Source organism: Phyllobates terribilis, unplaced genomic scaffold (assembly GCF_046119375.1).
Source record: "Phyllobates terribilis strain yellow unplaced genomic scaffold, ASM4611937v1 Scaffold_12__6_contigs__length_324123572, whole genome shotgun sequence".
Taxonomy (NCBI): domain Eukaryota; kingdom Metazoa; phylum Chordata; class Amphibia; order Anura; family Dendrobatidae; genus Phyllobates; species Phyllobates terribilis.
Window position 1 is genome coordinate 277,063,311 of NW_027362772.1, and position 26,272 is coordinate 277,089,582.

Here is a 26,272-nt window from a genome sequence, read left to right on the forward strand (position 1 = left end):
CTTCACAAGGGGTCATGTGAATATCACTGACTCCTCCCTCTAACAACAGCCAGTATTTAAACACCCAGCCTGGGTGTCAATTAGCAGGAGGGAGGTAGCTGCTGGGTCCTAGAGTGAGACAGCTAAGAAGGTATCTGTATTGCCAAATGAAGAGATCTTCTGCAACCAACTGCAGGGCGACTGTCTGTCACTTCTGACACACCAGTGACACATTATACTTGAATCACTATGTACAGACAAAGGCAACATCTTATTCATTTAACAATCTACTCAGTTCATTGTTATATACATTTTTGATTGAGGATAATGTCACATTTGCATGTAGCTGAGAAGTAGAGCCCTGTAGTTGGTTACTGGTGGGCCCTTCGCACACAAGTCGTGGATGTGGACTGCAGCTAAAGATGGACACTTTGCACCCGTTACCACCAAGGTACATGCAAGACTGTCCTGCCCTGGGTCTCCCAGAAGAGAAATACTTTGATGGACACTGAAATATTAAATACGGAAAGTGTTCTAAAAAAAGACGGATTGTATAAAACAGGTTTTTATGTTAAATGTATTTAAAAAAAGCAATTGGAAATGTTTTTTCTTAATTTTATATATCAGGATTAGTGTTGAGCGAGCACTAAAATGCTCGGGTGCTCGAAGCTCGGGCCGAGCTCACCGTGATACTCGGGTGCTTGACCCGAGCAACGAGCCCAATGTTAGTCTATGGGAGACCCGAGCATTTTTGCGGCGACACCCCCGGCAGTCAGTAGAAAGCCTAAAAGATGCCCAAAACGATAGTGACAGTGCTCAAAAGACATGGGGACAGCATGAGCATCGCCCCAGGAAGCATTTCTGACCCCCAGGTCACTGCTGTCAACAACGTGATCAGAGGTATTAAGCCACTTTTACGGGCTCACAATAAAACGTTCAAAAACAAAACTGAAAGTGCTTTCCTGTGAAATATGTTAAGGAACTTCCTTTCCAGGGTAAAGACTTGTGTATAAGGTAAAATAAATAACCAAAAACAAAAATACTCCTCCACACCTTGGGCTATGTTCACAAGTAGCATTTTTTATGTGTTTTTTCACTTTTGTATTGCTTTCAACCGTGACAAATGCATTCACCGGGAAATGTCATGGCTGCGTCGGCGGCCTGGTATCCATACTCAGTCCCCAACCGCCCGGCAGCCGGGTGTCCGCGCTTGGTCCCCAGTCGCCAGGGGTCGGCCGGGTGTCCATACTCGGTCCCCAGCCACCCCGCGGCCGGGTGCCCACGCACGGTCCCCAGCTGCCTGGGGGCGGCCGGGTGTCCATAAACGGTCCCCAGCTACCACTATTTCTCTCGGTAACCTTCCCCCCACTTTTCTTAGCCTGGCCTGCTTTAGGTCACAATTGGACAATCCCACCAGACAACCAGACTCCTCTGGTGGGCCCTGGCTTCTCCATCAGGGGAGTTGAGAGTGCCAAGGTGAGGAGCATGATGATGATAATAGAAGTTAGCATCTGCTTTGTTTTCTTGGAATGCAAGCGTAAGTGTGCAGCCTGCCAGCCACCCACCCCCAGGCTGCAATACCATACTGCTAGCTTGCTTGCACTTGAAATGAGGCCTTTTAGGCTTGTGGAGGCAGACGCCGGCCACCATGTCATGGCTGCGTCGGCGGCCTGGTATCCATACTCAGTCCCCAGCCGCCCGGCGACCGGGTGTCCACACTTGGTCCCCAGCCGCCAGGGGGCGGCCGGGTGTCCATACTCGGTCCCCAGAAGCGCCTATTTGTCCCGGTGCGCCTTATACACAAGCGTGCATACCAAAACATTACCAGTGCCTTCCCCAGTGCATTTAGTGGGAAGGACAGCCTATTCCGCTATAGTGTGTGCACACCAACCCCCTGTTCATGGCACATGCGAAGATGCCTCCCGCCCTGCACCTGTCGTTGCAGACTTGCAACTATCCCCGTTCAAGTCCTTGTCCCAGGGCAGTGTTCAATTGTACCTCCCCCATTCCTTGCAATGCAAGCGCAAGTATGCAGCCTGCCACCCACCCACCCCCAGGCTGCAATACCATACTGCTTGCTTGCTTGCACTTGAAATTGGGCCTTTTAGACATGTGGAGGAGGAATCTGGCCACCACGTCATGGCTGCGTTGGTGGCCTGGTATCCATATTCAGTCCCCAGCCTCCCGGCGGTCGGGTGTCCACGCTTGGTCCCCAGCCTCCAGGGGGCGGCCACGTGCCCACACACGGTCCCCAGCCGCCTGGGGGCGGCCGGGTGTCCAGAAACGGTCCCCAGCCGCCCCTATTTGAAGGACAGCCTAACCACAAACACGTGGACAAGTGAATGTGGCCAGGGATGGTCCATCTGACTGATGCCGTCACACTGGGTTAATATTGTGGAAGCCGGGACACAGTTGGACACTGGGATGCAACATGTCCTCCAGACATAGAGGATTGCGGGTCCTGGGTCAATCAGGTTTCAACACAAAGTTTAGAAGGTAGACAGCAGCAGTGGTCGGCCTCCTACACAACGAGTAAATTATTCATGATCATGAGGCCATCCATCTCCTTAGCTTTCTGTTCCTTGGAATGCAAGCGCATGTATGTAGTAGCGGCTAGGCCTGAGGTGGTCAGCATTTTGGCGCATATCCTACCTCCTCCGAGGATTGCTGGATCTTTTCCTGCTACTATCCCAGTTCTATGACTCCCGTTAAAACTAAGCATCAGGTGATGAATGATGGATGAGGTGGCGGCAAAGGAGAAAGAGCATGAGGAACAGGGACCATTCACATCAATATCAGGCCAGTCAACCACACATGTCTTGTAGGATATGTTTCTGTACCAAAAGGAGCGGTTCGGCTACACAGTTATAGGTCATACAGTGAGTGCAATGCCTACCCAAAATTTCGAGGCACTCCAATGCCCCTTGGAAGTGACATGGAGGTCAGAGGCCCTTAAGTAAACCGTTTTTTCCATTTATAGTAACTGGGTCTCCTGTACACTGTTGGCCTAAGTAGTGAATGGAAGGCTTTCCAAAAATTATGAGGAAATGCAATGCCCCTTGAAACAGACATGGATTACAGCATACTAAAAACCTTCTACCCATTATTGGGGAGTGGGTCTCCCTTAGTGTTCGCCTATGCATTGAAAAGCAAAAGCTGACTAAAATTAGAAGGAAATGCAATGCCCGTTGGAAGAGTCGTGGAGGTTAGAGGTAATTAAAAACAACATTTCAATGCCCCCTTGGAAGAGCTGTGGAGTTCAGAGTGGTTTAACAAGACGGTTTTAATGCCCCTTGGAAGAGATGTGGAGGTCACAGTAGCTTAACAAGACGGTTGTAATGCCCCTTGGAAGAGCGATGGAGGTCGCAGTAGCTTAACAAGACGGTTTAAATGCCCCTTGGAAGAGACGTGGATGTCACAGTGGAATAAAAAGACAATATCAATGCCCCTTGGAAGAGTGGTGGAGGTCGCAGTGGAATAAAAAGACAATATCAATGCCCCTTGGAAGAGACGTGGAGGTCGCAGTGGAATAAAAAGACAATATCAATGACCCTTGGAAGAGAAGTGGAAGTCACAGTAGCTTAACAAGACGATTTTAATGCCCCTTACAAGAGCCATGCAGTACAGCATATTAAAAACATTATTCCCATTATTGGCGAGTGGGTCTCCCATAGTCTTTGCCTATGCCTTCCAAGCAAAAGCTGCCAAAAATTAGGACAGAGGAACTTGCAATGCCCCTTACAAGAGCCATGCAGTACAACATATTAAAAACATTATTCCCATTATTGGGGAATGGGTCTCCCATAGTCTTTGCCTATGCCTTCCAAGCAAAAGCTGCCAAAAATTAGGACAGAGGAACTTGCAATGCCCCTTACAAGAGCCATGTGGTACAGCATATTAAAAACATTATTCCCATTATTGGGGAGTGGGTCTCCCAAAGTCTTTGCCTATGCCTTCCAAGCAAAAGCTGCCAACAATTAGGACAGAGGAACTTGCAATGCCCCTTACAAGAGCCATGTAGTGCAGCATATTAACCCCTTAATAACATCTGACGTACTAATACGCGTCTGTGCGTCATCGCTAGTACGTCATCGCGATCGCGCGCGCACACAGGCTGTGCGGGCGCGATCGCCGCCGGGTGTCAGCTGATTGTCACAGCTGACACCCGTTACTATGTGCAGGGAGCGGTCCTGCACCGCTCCCAGCACATTAACCCCTGCGATGCTGCGATCGAAGTCGATCGCAGCCGATCGCAGCATTGCCGGGGCAAGGGGAGGTGATCGCAGATACTCACCTCCTCTTCCGGCTTCCAGCGCTGTCTGCAAAGGCTTCCCGGGTGTTGCCATGACGACCCGATGTCGTCATGACAACATCCGGGTCACCAGACAGCAGGAAGATTGTTTGGACATGCGCAGTGCATCTCCAAACAATCTTCTCACTGTGCAGCGCTGATAGCCTGTATGACACAGGGATGGTGCTGCATTCCTGTGCCATGCAGGCGATCAGAGGAAAAAAAGTGAAAGTCCCATAGTGGGACAAAGTAATAAAGTATAAAAACTGTCAGTAAGTGAAAAAAAAAAAAATTGCAAAAATATAAAAAATAAATAAATAAAATAATCCACCAAAAATAAAAATATAATGTACCCATCAATAAATATTATTATAAAAAAAAACAATAAAAGTACACATATTTGGTATCGTCGCGTCCGGAACAACCAGACCTTTAAAACTGTCCCACTAGTTAACCCCTTCAGTGAACACGGTAAAAAAAAAAAAAAAAAAAAAAAACGAAGCAAAAAACAATGCTTTATCACCATACCGCCAAATAAAAAATTGAATAACACGTGATCAAAAAGACAAATATAAATAAAAATGGTACCGCTGAAAACGTCATCTCGTCCCGCAAAAAACAAGCTGACATACAGCTCCATCAGCTGAAAAATAAAAAAGTTATAGCTCTCAGAATAAAGCTATGCTAAAAAATATTTTTTTCTATAAAATTGCTTTTATTATGTAAAAGTGCAAAACATAGAAAAAAGATATAAATGTGGTACCGCTGTAAACATACTGACCCGAAGAATAAAGCTACCTTATCACTTTTACCACACGCGGAACAGAATAAAAGAAAAAAAAAAAAACAATTCCTGAATTTTTGGTTTTTGTTTATTCTGCCTCCCAAAAATCGGAATAGAAAGCGATCAAAAAATGTCACGTGCCTGAAAATGGCACCAATAACAACGTCAACTCATCCCGCAAAAAACGAGCCGTCACATGACTGTCTGCCAAAATCTGGAAAAATTATTGCTCTCAAAATATGGCGATGCAAAAACTAGATTTTACAAAAAATGCGTCTTTTTGTGTGTGACAGCTGTCAGTCATAAAAACCCCATATGATTCTGGTATTGCTGTAATCACACCGACCCGAAGAATAAAGTCGTCTAATCACTTATACCGCGCGAGGAACGGCGTCAAAAATAAACTCTTGGGTTAGGATTGGGCTAGGGTTAGGGCTGGGTTTGGGGTTAGGGTTGTGCTAGGGTTAGGGTTGTGCTAGGGTTAGGGTTGTGCTACGGTTAGGGTTGTGCTAGGGTTAGGGTTGTGCTACGGTTAGGGCTGGGGTTGGGGTTAGGGTTGGGGTTAGGGTTGTGATGGGGTTGGGATTTTTTTCAAAAGTAAGAAAAAAAAGATGACGATATGGTGACTAGTGTTGAGAGCAAGTGCTCGCTACTTGAGTTTGCATCGGGTGCTCTGGTATGCATTGAGTATCGTGGGTATTTGAGTGACATGCTCGAGTCTCTGCCCCATATGCTTCGCGGCCAAAAAAACTTTACGTGGATTGCTTGCGATGCACGAGCGATCCCCGCATGGTTTTTTTTGGGTGTCTAATAACTGTGAAACATGCGGAGCAGGGACTCGAGCATGTCACTCGAGCACACGCTGTACATGGTGCATACCTGAGTACCCGATGCAAACTCAAGTAGCGAGCACTTGCGCTCAAGACTAATGACAACTTATTCAATATGATGACCTAATGTAAACAAATTCTGTGTCATACCTCTGGGTTCAAAATGTTCACTATACACCTTAATAAAATCCTTGAGGGGTATAGTTTCCAAAATGGGGTCACTTGTGGGGGAGCTCCACTGTTTAGGCACATCACGGGCTCTCCAAATGCGACATGGTGTCCGCTAACAAATTGAATGGAAAATCGGCTCAAATTGTTAGCGGACGCCATGTTGCGTTTGGAGAGCTACTGCGTGCACAAACATTGGAGCTCCCCCACAAGTGACCCCATTTTGGAAACTAGACCCCCCAAGGCACCTATTTAGATGCATAGTGAGCACTTGGAACCCCCAGGTGCTTCACAAATTGATTCATAAATATGAAAAAGTGTTTTTTTTTCACTTTTTCATTTTTACGAATCAATTTGTGAAGCACCTGGGGGTTCCAAGTGCTCACTATGCATCTAGATAGGTGCCTTTGGGGGTCTAGTTTCCAAAATGGGGTTACTTGTGAGGGAGCTCCAAAGTTTGGGCACACAGGGGCTCTCCAAACGCAACTTGGTGTCCGCTAACAATTTGAGCCGATTTTCCATTCAATTTGTTAGCGGACACCATGTTGCATTTGGAGAGTCCCTGTGTGCCCAAACATTGGAGCTCTCCCACAAGTGGCCCCATTTTGGAAACTAGACCCCCCAAGGCACCTATCTAGATGCATAGTGAGCACTTGGAACCCCCAGGTGCTTCACAAATTGATTCATAAAAATGAAAAAGTGTTTTTTTTTTTCACTTTTTCATTTTTACGAATCAATTTGTGAAGCACCTGGGGGTTCCAAGTGCTCACTATGCATCTACATAGGTGCCTTTGGGGGTCTAGTTTCCAATATGGGGTCACTTGTGGGGGAGCTCCAAAGTTTGGGCACACAGGGGCTCTCCAAACGCAACTTGGTGTCCGCTAACAATTTGAGCCGATTTTCCATTCAATTTGTTAGCGGATACCATGTTGCATTTGGAGAGTCCCTGTGTGCCCAAACATTGGAGCTCTCCCACAAGTGACCCCATTTTGGAAACTAGACCCCCCCAAGGCACCTATCTAGATGCATAGTGAGCACTTGGAACCCCCAGGTGCTTCACAAATTGATTCATAAAAATGAAAAAGTGTTTTTTTTTTCACTTTTTCATTTTTACAAATCAATTTGTGAAGCACCTGGGGGTTCCAAGTGCTTACTATGCATCTAGATAGGTGCCTTTGGGGGTCTAGTTTCCAAAATGGGGTCACTTGTGGGGGAGCTCCAATGTTTGGGCACACAGGGGCTCTCCAAACACAACATGGCGTCCGCTAATTATTCAAGCAAATTTTACAATCAAAAAGTCAAATGGCGCTCCTTCCCTTCCGAGCCCTGCCGTGCGCCCAAACAGTGTTTTTTCCCCACATATTGGGTATCTGCGTGCCCAGGGGAAATTGCACAACAAATTTTGCGGTCCATTTTTTCTTGTTACCTCTGTGAAAATAAAAAAAATTGGGTCTAAAGTAACATTTTTGTGAAAAAAGTTAAATGTTCATTTTTTTCTTCCACATTCAAAAAATTCCTGTGAAGCACCTGAAGGGTTAATAAAGTTCATTAATGTGGTTTTGAGCACCTTGAGGGGTGCAGTTTTTAGAATGGTGTCGCTTTGGGGTATTTTCTGTCATAAAGACCACTCAAAGTGACTTCAAATGTGATGTGGTCCCTAAAAAAATGGTTTTGTAAATTTTGTTGGAAAAATTAGAAATCGCTGGTCATCTTTTAACCCTTATAGCTCCCTAACAAAAAAAAATTTTGATTCCAAAATTGTGCTGATGTAAAGTAGACATGTGGGAAATGTTATTTATTAACTCTTTTGTGTGACATATCTCTCTGATTTAAGGGCATAAAAATTCAAATTTTGAAAATTGCTAAATTTTCAAAATTTTTGCCAAATTTCCGTTTTTTTCACAAATAAACGCAAGTGATATCGAAGAAATGTTACCACAATCATGAAGTACAATATGTCACGAAAAAACAGTCTCAGAATCAGGGGGATCCGTTGAAGCGTTCCAGAGTAATTACCTCATAAAGTGACAGTGGTCAGAATTGAAAAAATTGGCCTGGTCATTAACGTGCAAACCACCCTCGGGGCTTAAGGGGTTAAAAACATTATTCCCATTATTGGGGAGTGGGTCTCCCATAGTCTTTGCCTATGCCTTCCAAGCAAAAGCTGCCAAAAATTAGGACGGAGGAACTTGCAATGCCCCTTACAAGAGCCATGCAGTACAGCATATTAAAAACATTATTCCCATCATTGGGGAATGGGTCTCCCATAGTCTTTGCCTATGCCATCCAAGCAAAAGCTTCCAAAAATTTGGACGGAGGAACTTGCAATGCCCCTTGCAAGAGCCATGCAGTACAGCATATTAAAAACATTATTCCCATTATTGGGGAGTGGGTCTCCCATAGTCTTTGCCTATGCCTTCCAAGCAAAAGCTACCAAAAATTAGGACGGAGGAACTTGCAATGCCCCTTACAAGAGCCACGCAGTACAGCATATTAAAAACATTATTCCCATTATTGGGCAGTGGGTCTTCCATAGTCTTTGCCTATGCCTTCCAAGCAAAACCTGCCAAAAATTAGGACGGAGGAACTTGCAATGCCCCTTACAAGAGCCATGCAGTACAGCATATTAAAAACATTATTCCCATTATTGGGGAGTGGGTCTCCCATAGTCTTTGCCTATGCCTTCCAAGCAAAAGCTGCCAAAAATTAGGACGGAGGAACTTGCAATGCCCCTTACAAGAGCCATGCAGTACAGCATATTAAAAACATTTTTCCCATTATTGGGGAGTGGGTCTTCTATAGTCTTTGCCTATGCCTTCCACGCAAAAGCTGCCAAAAATTAAGATGGAGGAACTTGCAATGCCCCTTACAAGAGCCATGCATTACAGCATATTAAAAACATTATTCCCATTATTGGGGAGTGAGTCTCCCACAGTCTTTGCCTATGCCTTCCAAGCAAAAGCTGCCAAAAATTAGGACGGAGGAACTTGCAATGCCCCTTACAAGAGCCATGTAGTGCAGCATATTAAAAACATTATTCCCATTATTGGGGAGTGGGTCTCCCATAGTCTTTGCCTATGCCTTCCAAGCAAAGCTGCCAAAAATTAGGACATAGGAACTTGCAATGCCCCTTACAAGAGCCATGCAGTACAGCATATTAAAAACATTATTCCCATTATTGGGGAGTGGGTCTCCCATAGTCTTTGCCTATGCCTTCCAAGCAAAAGCTGCCAAAACTTAGGACGGAGGAACTTGCAATGCCCCTTACAAGAGCCATGCAGTACAGCATATTAAAAACATTTTTCCCATTATTGGGGAGTGGGTCTCCCATAGTCTTTGCCTATACCTTTCAAGCAAAAGCTGCCAAAAATTAGGACGGAGGATCTTGCAATGCCCCTTACAAGAGCCATGCAGTACAGCATATTAAAAACATTATTCCCATTATTGGGTAGTGGGTCTCCTATAGTCTTTGCCTATGCCTTCCAAGCAAACGCTGCCAAAAATTAGGACGGAGTAACTTGCAATGCTGGCAACACGGACCACGGTCACCCTGGGGGTATAGTGGTGGTGGAGGCTGAGGATAAGGAGAAGAGCAAAAAACAGCCAAAATGAGGAAGCGTATATGTGTGGGTGTGAAGCGGTGCATGGGAATACACCTCCCAAAATAACACAGTGGATTTGACTTTATGTTACTCTGTTTGGTGGTGATGAGAAGTCTGGCCCAATCCAGCCTTTGTTCATTTTGATAAGGGTCAGCTTGTCAGCATTGTCAGTTGACAGGCGAGTGTGCTTATCAGTTATAATTCCCCCAGTGGCACTAAAAACATGCTCCGATAACACGCTAGCGGCAGGGCAGGCCAGGACCTCAAAGGCATACAGAGCGAGTTCATTCCAAGTGTCCATCTTGGATACCCAATAAGAGGAATCACGGACGATGCTGGTACGGTCGGTCAGGTACTCCCTCACCATCTTTTGAAACTTTCCACTCCTTGTGAGAGTACCCCGCGCCTCAGGGCCTGTAAGCTGGGCGGGTCTCAGAAAACTGTCCCAGAACGTTGACAGTGATCCCCTGCCTCTGCTGGGTTGGAGTTGCGTCTCTCTCGCCTGTACGCCTTGGTTGGGCAACGAACTGTGACCTCTGCCGCTAGCGTGTTCAGATGGGAATTTTTTTAACAGTTCTGCAGCAAGGGCCTTCTGGTACTGCCCCATTTTTGTAGACCTCTCCACCTCAGGAATAAGAGAGTGAAAGTTCTCCTTGTAGCTGGGGTCTAAAAGTGTCACCAACCAGTAATGACTGTCACCCAACAGTTTGACAACGCGAGGGTCATGGTTAAGGCAGCGTAACATAAAGTCAGCCATGCGTGCCAGACTAGTAACGGGCAAGACTTCCATGTCCTCACCAAGATGACGACTGACCATGCTCTCCTCCTCCTCCTCCTCCTCCCCCCTGTCTGTCCTCAGCCCACCCACGCTGAACCGATGGTATGACAGTTGTACAGGTTCTACCGTCTACAGCGCATAATACCAGCTCCTGTTCTTCCTCCTCCTCCTCCTCTCCCTCATTGTCCCCCAATGCACGTTGGGATGAGATGAGGCTGGGCTGTGTGTAATCGCCCGCTACGGCTTCTTGATCCATCTCATCATACTCTGGCTGCAATGCCTCCTCTTTAATTCTCTGCAGAGAGCGTTGCAAAAGACAGACAAGTGGGATGCTGACGCTAATGATGGCGTCATCGCCACTCACCATCTTGGTGGACTCCTCAAAGTTTGTCAGGATGGTACATATGTCAGACATCCAGGTCCACTCCTGAGGTCTTATGTGTGGAGTCTGACCTGAATATCGATGGCCTTGTTGCAGCTGGTACTCCACAACTGCTCTCTTCTGCTCACAAATCCTTTGCAACATGTGGAGGGTAGAGTTCCAACGTGTGGGGACATCACACACCAGTCGGTGTGCCAGAAGCTGCAAACGCTGCTGCAACACAGCAAGGGTGGCGGAAGCTGTAGCCGACTTCCGAAAATGAGCTGACAGGCGGCGTACTTTGACGAGCAGATCTGGCAACTCGGGGTACGATTTAAGAAACTGCTAAACCACGAGGTTTAGCACATGAGCCAGGCATGGTACGTGTGTGATCTCGCCTCGCCTCAGGGCAGCCACCAGGTTACTGCCATTTTCACACACGACCATGCCTGGATGTAGGTTCAGCGGTCTCAGCCACAGATCTGCCTGCTCTTTCACAGCTGGGGTTATCAGTAGAGTCTTTAAAAAAAATTCCAGACTCTGGAAGACCTACCGGTTGTACTGGCAACGTCCCTCGTGTTGGTGTTACGGGGAATGATTGCCCACCTTCTGTCTGCGGCCACCACACTGCTTCTTCCTGCCTGTTGGGGTACTCTGCCTCCCTCCCCCTGTGTGCTGCTGGCCTCGCTCTGCATGTCCTCCTGCCACGTTGGGTCAGTTACTAGATCATCCACCACCTCCTCCTCTTCCACTTCCGCACCACGGTCCTCCTCCTCACTTCGTGGCAATTGTGTCTCGTCATCTCGTCATCGTCCACCTCTTGTGACAAATTGCCAGCGTCGCCTTCCTATTGCCGTAGCTGTTCAAATATTTGGCCATCGCTACATGGGATCTCCTCTTCCACCACTTGAAGCGGAGCTGGCGAGGGGCCCATATATGGAAATGGACCAGTGAACAGCTCTTCAGAGTGTCCAACTGTGGGATCAGTTGCTGTCTGACGACACTCGGCATGGTGGGAGGAAGGAGCATCAGGGTGAGGAGGAGTATGCAGTCGAGACTCACGGCTACTAAGACTTGACTGTGTGGAAGACAGACCGGAGGTGGTGGTGCCCAGGTGACTGGAAGTATTATCTGCTATCCAATTAATAACCTGTTCACACTGATCAGTTCGCAATAGTGGTGTTGTTGTGTGCTTCCCTAGTAATTTGGTTTTGAACTGGGAGCGAGAAGATGTGGCTGTTGGTTGTGGCACATTTTCACCTTGGCCACGGCCCCGTCCTCTAAACGCACCATCACCAGAAAGTCCAGTTCCACGTCCCTTGCCATGCGCCTTGCCCATTGTAAATGAAGTAAAATAGCTTGCTCTCGCGCTATCAATGGCAAAAGTTTAATAAAAAGGAGATTTGAACCGTGAAAGAGGAAAACCACAGTTCTATTTCTCTGGCCTACAACAGAATCTTTTAAACAGATATATTTGTGTTTGAACAGTCAGCGAGACACTTAAACTGTTTCTTTCATGTAAAAAATGCAAAAAGGTGGATTACACCCAGATTTGAACCGTGGAAGAGGAAAACCACAGTTCTATTTCTCTGGCAAACACCAGAATCTTTTAAACAGATATATTTGTGTCTGAACAGTCAGCGAGACACTCAAACTGTTTTCTTTTATGTAAAAAAGGCAAAAAGGTGGATTACAGCCAGATTTGAACCGTGGAAGAGGAAAACCACAGTTCTATTTCTCTGGCCTACACCAGAATCTTTTAAACAGATATATTTGTGTCTGAACAGTCAGCGAGACACTCAAACTGTTTTCTTTTATGTAAAAAAGGCAAAAAGGTGGATTACAGCCAGATTTGAACCGTGGAAGAGGAAAACCACAGTTCTATTTCTCTGGCCTACACCAGAATCTTTTAAACAGATATATTTGTGTCTGAACAGTCAGCGAGACACTCAAACTGTTTTTTTTATGTAAAAAAGGCAAAAAGGTGGATAACACCCAGATTTGAACCGTGGAAGAGGAAAACCACAGTTCTATTTCTCTGGCCTACACCAGAATCTTTTAAACAGATATATTTGTGTCTGAACAGTCAGCGAGACACTTAAACTGTTTTTTTTTATGTAAAAAAGGCAAAAAGATGGATAACACCCAGATTTGAACCGTGGAAGAGGAAAACCACAGTTCTAATTTCCTGGCGTATACCAGACTTTTTTAAATAGATATATTTGTGTCTGAACAGTCAGCGAGACACTCAAACTGTTTTTTTTTATGGAAAAAAGGCAAAAAGTGGATAATACCCAGATTTGAACCGTGGAACTGCAAAACCACAGTTCTAGTTATCTGTCCGAAACCAGATTCTTTTAAACAGATATATTTGTGTCTGAACACTCATAGGCAGACTCAATTTTTTTTTTTTGGGGGGGGGGGGGGGGGATACCAAAAGGTTAATAAGATGGGTATTTGTACAGTCTGTCTGAGGGGAAAAAAAAAAAAAGAGGATTTAGATGAAAAAAAAAAGGATTTTTCCTGGCCCCCGTGACCTGGCGCTAAGTCTAGCAATTTGAGCAGCAGCACACAGGACTGTAAAGCAGTGTTTGCTGGTATAACCACTGCGTCTCCTATACAGCCTGCCTGCCTGCCTGATATCTGGGATGGATATTAGTCATCAGAAGGACTGTTTGTTTGATTTTGCAGGCTTTAGAGACCCTACACTACCTATTTTGCAGTACAAATCTCTCCCTAGCTCAGCAGCACTCTCTCTACACTGTCTGATCCGGAGCGACTGTGTCCAAGAAGGTGGCGCCCGGTTTTAAATACTCGAGGTGACGCTGTGCGGCCAGCCAATCACTGTAATGCCCACAACCAATATGGTGCGGCATTACAGTGACTGGCTGGCAATCCCTGCATGTTCATTGGCTCTGTAAAGAGCACCAAACATGCAGGGCGGAGACCTGAGCTCCCGCCCGAGTAACCCGAAAATGCTTGGTGCTCGCTGAACATCCCAAGTAGTGAGATGCTCGGGCAAGTACCGAGCAGTGTCGAGCATGCTCGCTCAACACTAATCAGGATCTGTATTTAGACTTGTCACCAGGTCAAAAGTGGCCAGATTTTGCTCTTATTTTATTGTCACTCTTCCCCTGATTATTCCGTTTTCATACTAAGAAGTTGTTTTATTTGTTTTTCAAAGTCGACCATATGGTTCCATATATTGGCCTCTTTATTTAATACTAATTCATAAAATGCAGGCCAAGGAGGCGGGCTCACAGGGTAATTATTTAGAGCATCCTAAAGACACACCCCAGAGGATCCTGTGAGTTACTTCCCCTTTGATAGACACCATAAAATTAGCACAAAATAATAAAGACTATATCTCTGGAATGATATGGCAGATTACAAAAAAACACAGAATACTCAGAGAGGAACCAGAGTCCTATAAGAGCAAAAACTAGATACTTTTGACCTGGTGACAAGTCCTTTTAAATGTAAATTCAGAAATCTTGCAACTTTCGCAATGATAACTAGTAACTCATTTAAGGCTCATACTTTCAGAAAAAAACACACGTACATTAGCAGCAGTAGACTGATATAGACCCTATCTTTTGTATTGAAGCTTCTAATGAGTGCGTGTAAAGGACATTGTGAAGGGAAGGAGAGGAGGTGTCAGGATTTCTGTTGCCCTTCTACAGTTTGACCACTAGTGGCTGCTATTGTTCTCTTTAATGTTGTGCTGCAGTTTCACTTCTTACCACAGGAGGCTGCTGTTGTGTTCTGCAATTGCCCTTTACCAAGATGGCAGATTCTGAATCTATGGAATCCATCTTGTTTCCTGTTTGGGCCTACTTAAAGCTGCATAGATCTCTCACTCATTGCTTGAGTATTGTGTCTACCTGTTAGCCTAGTTTCAGTCTCCAGCTCTTGAACATTCTTACCCAGACTGTTCTATTCATCTACGGATTGTTTCCTACAACACCTTGCTATCTCCAAGAACTTTTACTACCGCTTTCTGTTCCTGCTTGTGCTCCTTCTGCCACTGGTTTCCAGCAGTACTAGGCCAGTATCGTAACATGAGCTGAGCTGTGACATCATCTATTGTGAATGGTGGATCCTATGTTATATACTGTACACACGTGGTCAAAATTGTTGGTACCCCTCGTTTAATGAAAGAAAAACCTATAATGGTCACAGAAATAACTTGAATCTGACAAAAGTAATAATAAATTAAAAATCTATGAAAATGAACAAATGTAAGTCAGTCATTGCTTTTCTGCTTCCACAGAATTTAAAAAAAATTAAACTCATGAAATAGGCCTGGACAGAAATGATGATTCTTCTTAACTTAATATTTTGTTGAACAACCTTTTGAGGCAATCACTGCAATCAAACGATTCCTGTAACTGTCAATGAGACTTCTGCACCTCTCGACAGGTATTTTGGCCCACTCCTCATGAGCAAACTGCTCCAGTTGTCTCGTGTTTGAAGATGGCCTTTTCCAGACGGCATGTTTCAGCTCTTTCCAAAGATGCTCAATAGGATTTAGGTCAGGGCTCATAGAAGGCCACTTCAGAAGAGTCCAATGTTTTCCTCTTAGCCATTCTTGGGTGTTTTTATGTGTGTGTTTTGGGTCATTATCCTGTTGCAAAACCCATGACCTGCGACTAAGACCAAGCTTTCTGACACTGGGCAGCACATTTCTCTCTAAAATCCCTTGATAGTCTTGAGATTTCAATGTACCCTGCACAGATTCAAGACACCCTGTGCCAGATGCAGCAAAGGACATAACAGAGCCTCCTCCATGTTTCACAGTAGGGACAGTGTTCTTTTCTTGATATGCTTCATTTTTCCATCTGTGAACATAGAGCTGACGTGCCTTGCCCAAATCTTCCATTTTTATCTCATCTGTCCATAGGACATTCTCCCAGAAGCTTTGTGGCTTGTCACCATGTAGTTTGGCAAATTCCAGTCTGGATTTTTTATGATTTTTTTTCAACAGTGGAGTTCTCCTTGGTCATCTGCCATGAAGTCCACTTTGATCAAGCAATGACGGATGGTGCGATCTGACACTGATGTTCCTTGAGCTTGAAGTTCACCTTTAATCTCTTTCGAAGTTATCCTGGGCTCTTTTGTTACCATTCGTATTATCCGTCTCTTTGATTTGTCATCAATTTTCCTCCTGTGGCCACGTCCAGGGAGGTTGGCCACAGTCCCATGGATCTTAATTTTCTGAATAATATGTGCAACTGTAGTCACAGGAAAATCAAGCTGCTTAGACATGGTCTTATAACCTTTGCCTTTAACATGCTTGTCCATAATTTTCTTTCTAATCTCCTGAGACAACTCTTTCCATTGCTACCTCTGGTCCATGTTGAGTGTGGTACACACCATGTCACCAAACAGCACAGTGAGTATTTGTAGCCCTATATACAGGCCCACTGACTGATTACAAGATTGTAGACACTTGTGATGCTAATTAGTGGACACAACTTGATTTAACATGTCCCTTTTGTCACATTATTTTCAGGGGTACCATCATTTCTGTCCAGGCCTATTTCATGAGTTTAATTTTTTTTTAAATTCAGTGGAAGCAGAGTTCAAAAGCAATGTCTGACTTTCATTTGTTCATTTTCATAGATTTTTAATTTATTATTACTTTTGTCAGATTCAAGTTATTTCTGTGACCATTGTGGGTTTTTCTTTCATTAAACGAGGGGTACTGTAACATACCTGGCGGCGTCCTTGCATAGTTGTCCATCTCCCACTGTGCAAGAGCGCGCACTTGATTTCCAGTCCAGACTGCCACTCTGGCTTCTTTCCATACTGTCTGCTTTGCTCTGCTCTGACTGCTTAGGGCGATGCCCGCTGAATTTCCTGTTTCTTTAGCTGCTGTAGACACACCCCTAATGCGTCCTCAGCCTATTGCTGTCTGTCACCTGGTATTTAAACCAGCTCCTCCTTGGAATCCATGCCTGAGCATCTTGTTCTGTCAGTTGGCTTCTTGTCACTGATGTGCCAGGTCCTGTCTATGTTTCCTGCCTTGCGGTATCAGTTCCCGTGTCTGAACTGTGCACTCTAGCCAGCTGTCTTTCTGCCTTTCCTGGAGGCTGTAATTCCAGGCCCGTGTGAACACGCTCTTAGCCTGTTCGTCCCACCCAGACTCGCTCCTGTATCTCGCTACAGTAACAGTTCCTGTCTGAACTGTCTCCTAACCTGCTTCCTGTTTTTCTCTATATCCGTACCTTCCCTTTCTCCTGCATTGTCTGAACCAGCACTTGGCTTTACCTTGGCTCGTTCCTGTATTTGTTGCAGTAACAGTTCCTGTCTGAACTGTCTCCTAACCTGTCTCCTGTTTTTCTCTATGTCCGTACCTTCCCTTTTTCTGCAGAGTCTGAACCTGCACCTTACTCCTACTCGTTGTCGCTGTACTTCCGTTTGTGAGTTTAGAGTCCACTCGCTACTTCATTGCAAGTATCTTGTGTGTATCTGGTTCTGCCTTTCCCTTCCAGTCTGTTCCGTGTGAACAGAGCCCTGTCCCCTCTGCCCTGCCTTGCTCGCCGCTCCGGCAGTTTCTGCCTGCTCTGCCTTGTTCACCGCTCCGGCGGTTCTTGCCTGCTCTCCCTTGCTCACCGCTCCGGCGGTTCTTGCCTGCTCTGCCTTGCTCACCGCTCCGGCGGTTCTTGCTTGCTCTGCCTTGCTCACTGCTCCAAAGGTCTCGCTCTGCTCTGCCTTTGCTCACCGCTCCAGGCGGTCTCGCTCTGCTCTGACCCTTTGCTCACTGCTCCGGAAGTCTCGCTCTGCTCTGACCCTTTGCTCACTGCTCCGGAAGTCTCGCTCTGCTCTGACCCTTTGCTCACTGCTCCGGCAGTCTCGCTCTGCTCTGACCCTTTGCTCACTGCTCCGGCAGTCTCGCTCTGCTCTGACCCTTTGCTCACTGCTCCGGCAGTCTCGCTCTGCTCTGACCCTTTGCTCACTGCTCCGGCAGTCTCGCTCTGCTCTGACCCTTTGCTCACTGCTCCTGCAGTCTCGCTCTGCTCTGACCCTTTGCTCACTGCTCCTGCAGTCTCGCTCTGCTCTGACCCTTTGCTCACTGCTCCGGCAGTCTCGCTCTGCTCTGACCCTTTGCTCACTGCTCTGGCAGTCTCGTCCTGCTCCACTCTTGCTCACCGTTCCAGGCAGCCTCGTCCTGGTCTACTCTCGCTCACCGCTCCAGGCGGTCTCGTCTTGCTCTGCTCTTGCTCGCCGCTCCGGGCGGCCTCACTCTGCTGTGTTTGTCCACCGCATCTGCGGTTCTGTTCCTGAGTCCCAGTCTGTACTGGATCCTATCCATTCTGTGCTCCAACCTGTCGTACCTGCCAGTACCTCCCTGCCTGCATACCAGTCGTGCTTACCAGCATCCACCTGCCTGCATACCGGCCGTACCTGCCAGTACCTCCCTGTTTGCATACCAGTCGTGCTTGCCAGCATCCACCCGTCTGCATACCAGCCGTGTCTGCCTATACACACCAGTCTGTGTGCCAGCCTAACCGGCCTGTTCCTGTTCCCCGGTGTGGGTCAACAGCCGTGTCCGGGGGTCTGACCTGGAGTAGCACCTGGTCCCTCTGCTCGGTTCCTCCTTGGTGCACTGGCGTCGTATGCCGTCGTGCGACCTTGGTCGGATCGGGTGGATACTTAGTTATGCCCCTCCAGGCATTCACTCTCCGGTACGGTCCAGTGGAATCACTACATATACACGCACATGCCAGTCTGTCCGGGCGCGTGCATTACAGCATGCTCAGGCCATGTTTACCGTTGAGCCCCACGGCCTTCGCTCTCTGAGACGTTTTCCAGCGAATACGTGCATCTAGAAGAAATTTATTTTATTTTTTTTGCTACAAGCTGAGTTCCAGGCGAATTACGCACCCGTCCAGATGGAGCTTTCTGCACCCGTTCCTGCGGATCCGCCACGGTACTATGGGGATCCAAGACAGAGTCGTGCATTTGTGGAGCAATCCATGCTACACTTCAAGTTCTATCCTCTTTATTTTCCCACCGATCGGGTTAAGGTGGGATTCATGATGTCTTACCTAGCGGGTGATGCCTTGAAATGGATCACCCCCCTATGGGAAGCACAGGATCCTATCGTCCTGGACCTGCAGGCCTTCCTGGTGGCCTTTCTAATGGTCTTCGATGACCCTAACCCGGAAGCCCCTGCTGAAGCTTCACTTCCCAATATCCCGGAGCAGCCCCGATGGGTAATGTGTGTGGGTAGCGCACTAGTCCTCCTGCCCGAAGAGACTACTGCCCACCCAGAATCCACACAGGATGACTACGCTCTCCGGAATACTTCTCCCAACCTCAAGAGGCAGTCCAGACGTGCTAGGCGTAGAGGCAAGCCGTCACGCCAGGGTCTGTCCTCCCAAAGACCTCCTGATCCCAACCTTGAAGTCCCTGCTGAAGCTTCACTTCCCGGTATCCCGGAGCAGCCCCGACGGGTAATGCGTGTGGGTAGCGCACCAGTTCTCCTGCACGAAGAGACTGCTGCCCACCCAGAATCCACACAGGAGGACTTCCTGCACCCGGTATCTTATACTTCACCCACTTTACCCGGTGAGCCTGTCCAAGGGTACTCCGAAGCAGTGATTACCCCCGAGTCTGTGCACCTCTACTACCTGGCGGAGGACCCCCTGTTGCCTCCTGAATCCTCCCGGATACCACTTGATGACAAATGGAGAGAGACTTCCCTACACCCGGTACCCGATACTTCGTCCGCTCCGTCCTGTGAGCTTGACAAAGGGTACCTCAAAGTGGTAGTTACCCCCGAGTCTCTACACCCCTCCGACCAGGCGGAGGACCTCCAGTTGTCTCCTGAACCCTTCGGGGTGCTACCTGGTAGCGAATGGACAGAGACTTTCCTATACTCTGTACCTGATACCTCGCCCGCTTCGTCCAGTGAGTCCGACCTAGTGTACTCCGAAGCAGAGGTTACCCCCGAGTCTCTGCACTCTTCCGACCCGGCGGAGGACCTCCAATTGTTTCCTGAATCCTCCGGGGTACCAGCAGATAACAAAGGGACAGTGACTTTTCTACACCTTGTACCTGATACCTCGCCCATTTCATCCTGTAAGCTTGACAAGATGTACCCCGAAGCAGAGGTTACCCCCGAGTCTCTGCACCTCTCCAACCCGGCGGAGGACTTCCAGTTGTCACCTGAACCCTCTGGGGTGCTACCTGATAATAAGTGGAGAGAAACTTCCTTGTGTGCTGTTCCTGGTACTCCACCCGTTTCGTCTGTTGCTGCGGATGGCTGGATAGGAGGTAGCATCCTAGCTACCCAGTTGAGACCAGTTTTGTCTCTTCCTGTGGACAGTAGAAGTAATCTCCTTGAAGAGAAGGATTGGCCCTCAAATTCCCTGCGGAAGATTCTGGCAGGCCTGAAGAAGAGGGGGCATAAGGGGGGGGGGTACTGTAACATACCTGGCGGCGTCCTTGCATAGTGGTCCATCTCCCACTGGGCAAGAGCGCGCACTTGATTTCCAGTCCAGACTGCCACTCTGGCTTCTTTCCATACTGTCTGCTTTGCTCTGCTCTGGCTGCTTAGGGCGATGCCCGCTGAACTTCCTGTTTCTTGTAGCTGCTGCAGACACACCCCTAATGCGTCCTCAGCCTATTGCTGTCTGTCACCAGGTATTTAAACCAGCTCCTCCTTGGAATCCATGCCTGAGCATCTTGTTCTGTCAGTTGGCTTCTTGTCACTGATGTGCCAGGTCCTGTCTATGTTTCCTGCCTTGCGGTATCAGTTCCCGTGTCTGAACTGTGTCCTGTCTGTGCACTCTAGCCAGCTGTCTTTCTGCCTTTCCTGGAGGCTGTAATTCCAGGCCCGTGTGAACATGCTCTTAGCCTGTTCGTCCCGCCCTCTGGGGGCCGCATACCCAGACTCGCTCCTGTATCTCGCTACAGTAACAGTTCCTGTCTGAACTGTCTCCTAACCTGTCTCCTGTTTTTCTCTATGTCCGTACCTTCCCTTTTTCTGCAGAGTCTGAACCTGCACCTAACTCCTACTCATTGTCGCTGTACTTTTGTTTGTGAGTTTAGAGTCCACTCGCTACTTCATTGCGAGTATCTTGTGTGTATCTGGTTCTGCCTTTCCCTTCCAGTCTGTTCCATGTGAACAGAGCCCTGTCCCCTCTGCCCTGCCTTGCTCACCGCTCCGGCGGTTTATGCCTGATCTGCTTTGTTCACCGCTACGGCGGTTCTTGCCTGCTCTGCCTTGCTCACCGCTCCCGTGGTTCTTGCCTGCTCTCCCTTGCTCACCGCTCCAGCGGTTCTTGCTTGCTCTGTCTTGCTCACCACTCCGGCGGTTCTTGCTTGCTCTGCCTTTGCTCACCACTCCGGCGGTCTCGCTCTGCTCTGCCTTTGCTCACCGCTCCAGGCGGTCTTGCTCTGCTCTGCCTTTGCTCACCGCTCTGGCGGTCTCGCTATGCTCTGACCCTTTGCTCACTGCTCCGGCAGTCTCGCTCTGCTCTGACCCTTTGCTCACTGCTCCAGCTGTCTCGCTCTGCTCTGACCCTTTGCTCACTGCTCCGGCAGTCTCGCTCTGCTCTGACCCTTTGCTCACTGCTCCGGCAGTCTCGCTTTGCTCACTGCTCCGGCAGTCTCGCTCTGCTCTGACCCTTTGCTCACTGCTCCGGCAGTCTCGCTTTGCTCACTGCTCCGGCAGTCTCGCTCTGCTCTGTCCCTTTGCTCTCTGCTCCGGCAGTCTTGCTCTGCTCTGACCCTTTGCTCACTGCTCCGGCAGTCTCACTCTGCTCTGACCCTTTGCTCACTGCTCCGGCAGCCTCGCTCTGCTCTGACCCTTTGCTCACTGCTCTGGCAGTCTCGCTCTGCTCTGACCCTTTGCTCACTGCTCCGGCAGTCTCGTCTTGCTCTGCTCTTGCTCGCCACTCCGGGCGGCCTCACTCTGCTGTGTTTGTCCACCGCATCAGCGGTTCTGTTCCTGAGTCCCAGTCTGTACTGGATCCTATCCACTCTGTGCTCCAACCTGTCGTACCTGCCAGTACCTCCCTGCCTGCATACCAGTCGTGCTTACCAGCATCCACCTGCCTGCATACCGGCCTTACCTGCCAGTACCTCCCTGTTTGCATACCAGTCGTGCTTGCCAGCATCCACCCGTCTGCATACCAGCCGTGTCTGCCTATACCCACCAGTCTGTGTGCCAGCCTAACCTGCCTGTTCCTGTATTCCCCGGTGTGGGTCAACAGCCGTGTCCGGGGTCTGACCTGGAGTAGCACCTGGTCCCTCTGCTCGGTTCCTCCTTGGTGCACTGGCGTCGTATGCCGTCGTGCGACCTTGGTCAGATCGGGTGGATACTTAGTTACGCCCCTCCAGGCATTCACTCTCCGGTACGGTCCAGTGGAATCACTACATATACACGCACACGCCAGTCAGTCCGGGCGCGTGCATTACAGGTACCAACAATTTTGACCACGTGTATATAGAGGTATTATTATCAGTCATTGTCTATTATGAATGGTGGATCCTGTGTTATCTACTGTATATAGAGGTGTTATCAGTCATTGTACAGGAGGAGGAGGAAGTGAGCTGTGACATCACCTATTGTGAATGGTGGATCCTGTGTTATCTACTGTATATAGAGGTGCTATCAGTCACTGTACAGGAGGAGGAGGTTAGCTGTGATATCACCTATTGTGAATGGTGGATCCTGTGTTATCTACTGTATATAGAGGTCTTATCAGTCATTGTACAGGAGGAGGAGGAGGTGAGCTGTGACATCACTTATTGTGAATGGTGGATCCTGTGTTATCTATTGTATATAGAGGTGTTATCTGTCATTGAAATACTGACTGATAACAATGAGACTGTAGAAAAGTCTTCTGTAAAGAAAAGGAAATATGAGTTTTAAATTAGGATTAGTGAAAATGTGAAAATTACAAGATTTCTATTTTTTAAATGTAGATATTGAAAAAAAAATAGATTATTAAAAATGGAAAATAAATACATTTAACATAAAAATGTGATTTAATCAATATGGCATTTACTGATGATACATTATTTTTAACCCATTCCCACCATGGCCTTTTTACTATTTTTGTTGCCTTTATTCCACATAGTCCAAAGTCTGAAATTGTACTTATTTTTCGATCCCTATAGGCATATGAGGGTTTGTTTTTGCTGGACAGGTATTATTTTTGCTTTCCCGTACGATCTTCTGAATAATGGAAAATTATTGGAAATAGGAAAGAGTCAGCAATTCCAGAATGATATTTAACACAGTTTCCTTTGCTACATTAAAACCTACGTTTGTATTTTCATGTATCCAGAGACTCCTCCTGACTGTAATAATGAAGAGGAAAATTATTGTTATGTGCCGGCACAACTGAAAACACTGCACGCAAAATACCTGGAAGTTCTTCATCACATTGCGAAAGAGATCACATGTATCCGGCTTCACCTATGGAGTGCAAAGGACCGGAAAATCCACACGGAGTGGCTGCAAGTTGCTTATGTTTTGGACATGTTTTTCTTCCGAATTTATCTTGCTTTCCTAATTGTATTTGCTGTGACCATAATTTGCCTCTGGGCAAGCTAGTTACCCTTCCTAAACCGGTGATACTTCCATATAGATAGTAGGGTTGTAGCAGACTCCAGTAGTGTAACTTGAACCTTGTAGGCTCCAGGACAAAACTTCCAACATGGCCCCAACTATCTCAGGTCTTTAATAGTAATAGTCATTTTTTCTGGCCAAAGGCACCTTTTGGGCCCCCCTAAGCCCCAGGACCTGTCCAAGATGCTGGTGTTGAAGAAAGGAAAGGGCAAGGGTAAGTTCTAGAACCCAGTTTCCTCCTATTAGTAAAGATCCAAGGGGTAACATTTCTCCTAGTGGAGAGTGACATGCCAAGCCTGGCATGCCCATGTGAGGAGACTTTTAATCCTCCAATTCTACTCTGGGAAATTAAATATGCAAATTGCCTCTTCAGAGAGGAAGAGGAGTAGAACTCTAGTGCCACATATTGGAAGTAGCCATCCTAAAAATCAACATCGACCCTTTAACGAGCCTTGCTGCATGACTTAGAATAAAAGCCAAACCAGAATCTCAATTTGTAGACATGTGCTTCAGGGTGCTGCCCCTCATCAGTGCAAAGTGTGAGATCTGATTTGGTTGGGTGAGAGGCGTTTGACCGAGATCCAAGGGGTATCATTTCTCCTTGTGGAGATTGACATGCCAAGCCTGTCATGCCAATGTGAGGAAACTTTTAAGCCTTGCAATGCTCCTCTAGGAAATTAAATATGCAAATTGTCTCTTCAGAGAGGAAGAGGACTAGAACTCTAGAATTGCTACTTCTAATGGGTGGCACAAGAGTTCTAGTCCTCTTCCTCTCTGAAGAGGCAATTTGCATACTCCTATTAATACAAAGTAAGGTGAATATTCCTGACATGAAAACTGGACCAGCATGAACTCTATACCTTTACATATACACATATTGTTTCAAGGTTTGCCATACTTATTGGCTCATTTGGTCACCAGTTTGCTTTCTCATTCCTCTTATACATGTGCACACTTCTTCAGTTGTACATGTTCCCTTAGTTGTAAAAGAGGGGTAAGACTTTTCTTTACTCCCTTAGAATAAGAGGATAGGGCATACTGAAATAGATCTACCCAACTCAACGTCTGCAGTCAAGGAAGATTCAGAAAGTCCCCATGCACATTCGTCCAATGCTTAAAATATCAGTGAGCGCTGTCTCTGTACAACACATCTAATGGGGCCTTTATATATAGATGTAACAAACTTAAAACAAATTCTAGGTGCCCCACAAACAACCGATCAGCGTTAGACAACATAGTTAAAAGTAACAAAGGGGTTTGGTACCCTGTTAGCCAGTTGAAAACAGATTGCTCTCAGTGGGAAAAACAAGATAATCTTGTAGTTATGATACCTTTTAATGGCTAACAGAAATAAAATAAATGATGTCACAAGGCAAGCTTTCAGGACAACTTAGGTCCCTTCCTCAAGCATCGTATGGTATAACATGATATATGAAGAAACTCAAAAAACACCTGAGCATGCCCGTAAATCTCAAGTAACGAGTGTGCTCGCTCATCACTAGTGGTCATCAATGAACACAAATCAGAAAAGACAGATGAAAGAATTTAAACCGCAGCTCAGAACAAGCTCACTGATGGATTCTCAGTTAACTCATTCTGCAGCCAACAATGGGCAGGAAAGCAAAAAGCCTTTAGGGTATGTGTGCATATGTTAAAGAGGTTGTCCATTATTTTATCATTGATGACCTATCCTTTGTATAGGTCATCAATGTCTGATTGGTTGGAGTCTGACACCTGGCACCCCCGCGGATCAGCAGTTTCCGGTGTCGGCAGCAACTGCTGGCCAGAAGTGTTCTATTGTGGAGCTGCTCCGTCTTCTGATAATGGCTGCAGACGGTTACTGCACATTCGCTTCCTATTCAAATCAATAGCAGTACCTGGCCACGGCCACTATTAGAAGACGGAGCTGCTCCGCAACTGAGCACTTCCGGCCACTGGCCGCCGACATAGATAACAGCTAATCGGCAGGGGTGCCGGGTGTCGGACCCTGACCGATCAGACAGTGATGACCTACCCTAAGGATAGGACATCTATGATAAATTAGTGGACAACCTCTAAGTATTTATTGCAGATAAAGTATTTCTGCATCAAAAATGTGTTGCTTGGCGAGAAAAATTCTGCATAAAAATGTGCATATTTGCGTGTGCATTTTTTTATGCGTTTTTTTCCCATTCATTACTATGGAAGAAAAATGCTGCAAAACCACTTAAAATATTGACATACTGCAAATTTGCAACTGCTTCAAATATGCAAAGAAAAAGTAAGTAGCATGTGCATGGGTTTTTTAGAGATCTCATTCACTTTGCCGGGACAGTAAAATGCAGCTTTTTTTTTGCAGCAAAGCAACATGTGCAAAGATCTATTTGTATTTGTGAGGGTTTCCCTGGGTATTGTGGATGCCTCCGACACTCCAAAAAAATAATGAGAGGTAAATTGATTTCCTTTAGATGTGGACTCTAGTGGGGAGGGGAGTCAGTATCTAAATGACGGCTACTCAAGACCTTCTCCATAAGTCTTTACATGATATTTTGAAGCAGCAATTAAATGTCTTAAGTGAGAAAATATTATTACAAATATTTGCTACTTGTATTTTATAAATATTTGTCTTATTGGAGAGCAGCTATTTGTGATTTTTTTTATCAAACTTGTGGTGCGGCTTGTGCAGGGCAGGAAGAACTGTAGGGTAAATCATAGGGGAGGGAGTGAGCAATAGGATAAGGGGATTTTTTTAGGGATTCAAAAACAAATTTTCTGGTGGAAACCGCTTCAGGAAATGCTCTTTTTGGGGGGAGTTTTTGAAGAAGTTTCTTTTTTCCTGAACTGGTTTTGAAGGGTTTTTTTGCAGCCCTTTGATTAGTCAGTGCTTGGTTTGGTTGAGCAAAATTTG

General features: G+C 46.7%; 1 protein-coding gene across 1 annotated transcript in view; it reads left to right on the forward strand.

Annotated features, from left to right (window-relative positions):
• The window catches only part of LOC141172602 (5-hydroxytryptamine receptor 3A-like), an 83,768-nt gene extending 57,769 nt beyond the window's left edge, over positions 1-25,999 (forward strand). Inside the window, exon 9 of the mRNA XM_073657004.1 lies at positions 23,102-25,999. Within this exon, the coding sequence (XP_073513105.1) occupies positions 23,102-23,370 (269 nt within the window). The 3' untranslated portion in view covers positions 23,371-25,999. The remainder of the gene's footprint in view (positions 1-23,101) is intronic.
• Positions 26,000-26,272: the final 273 nt, after the last annotated feature.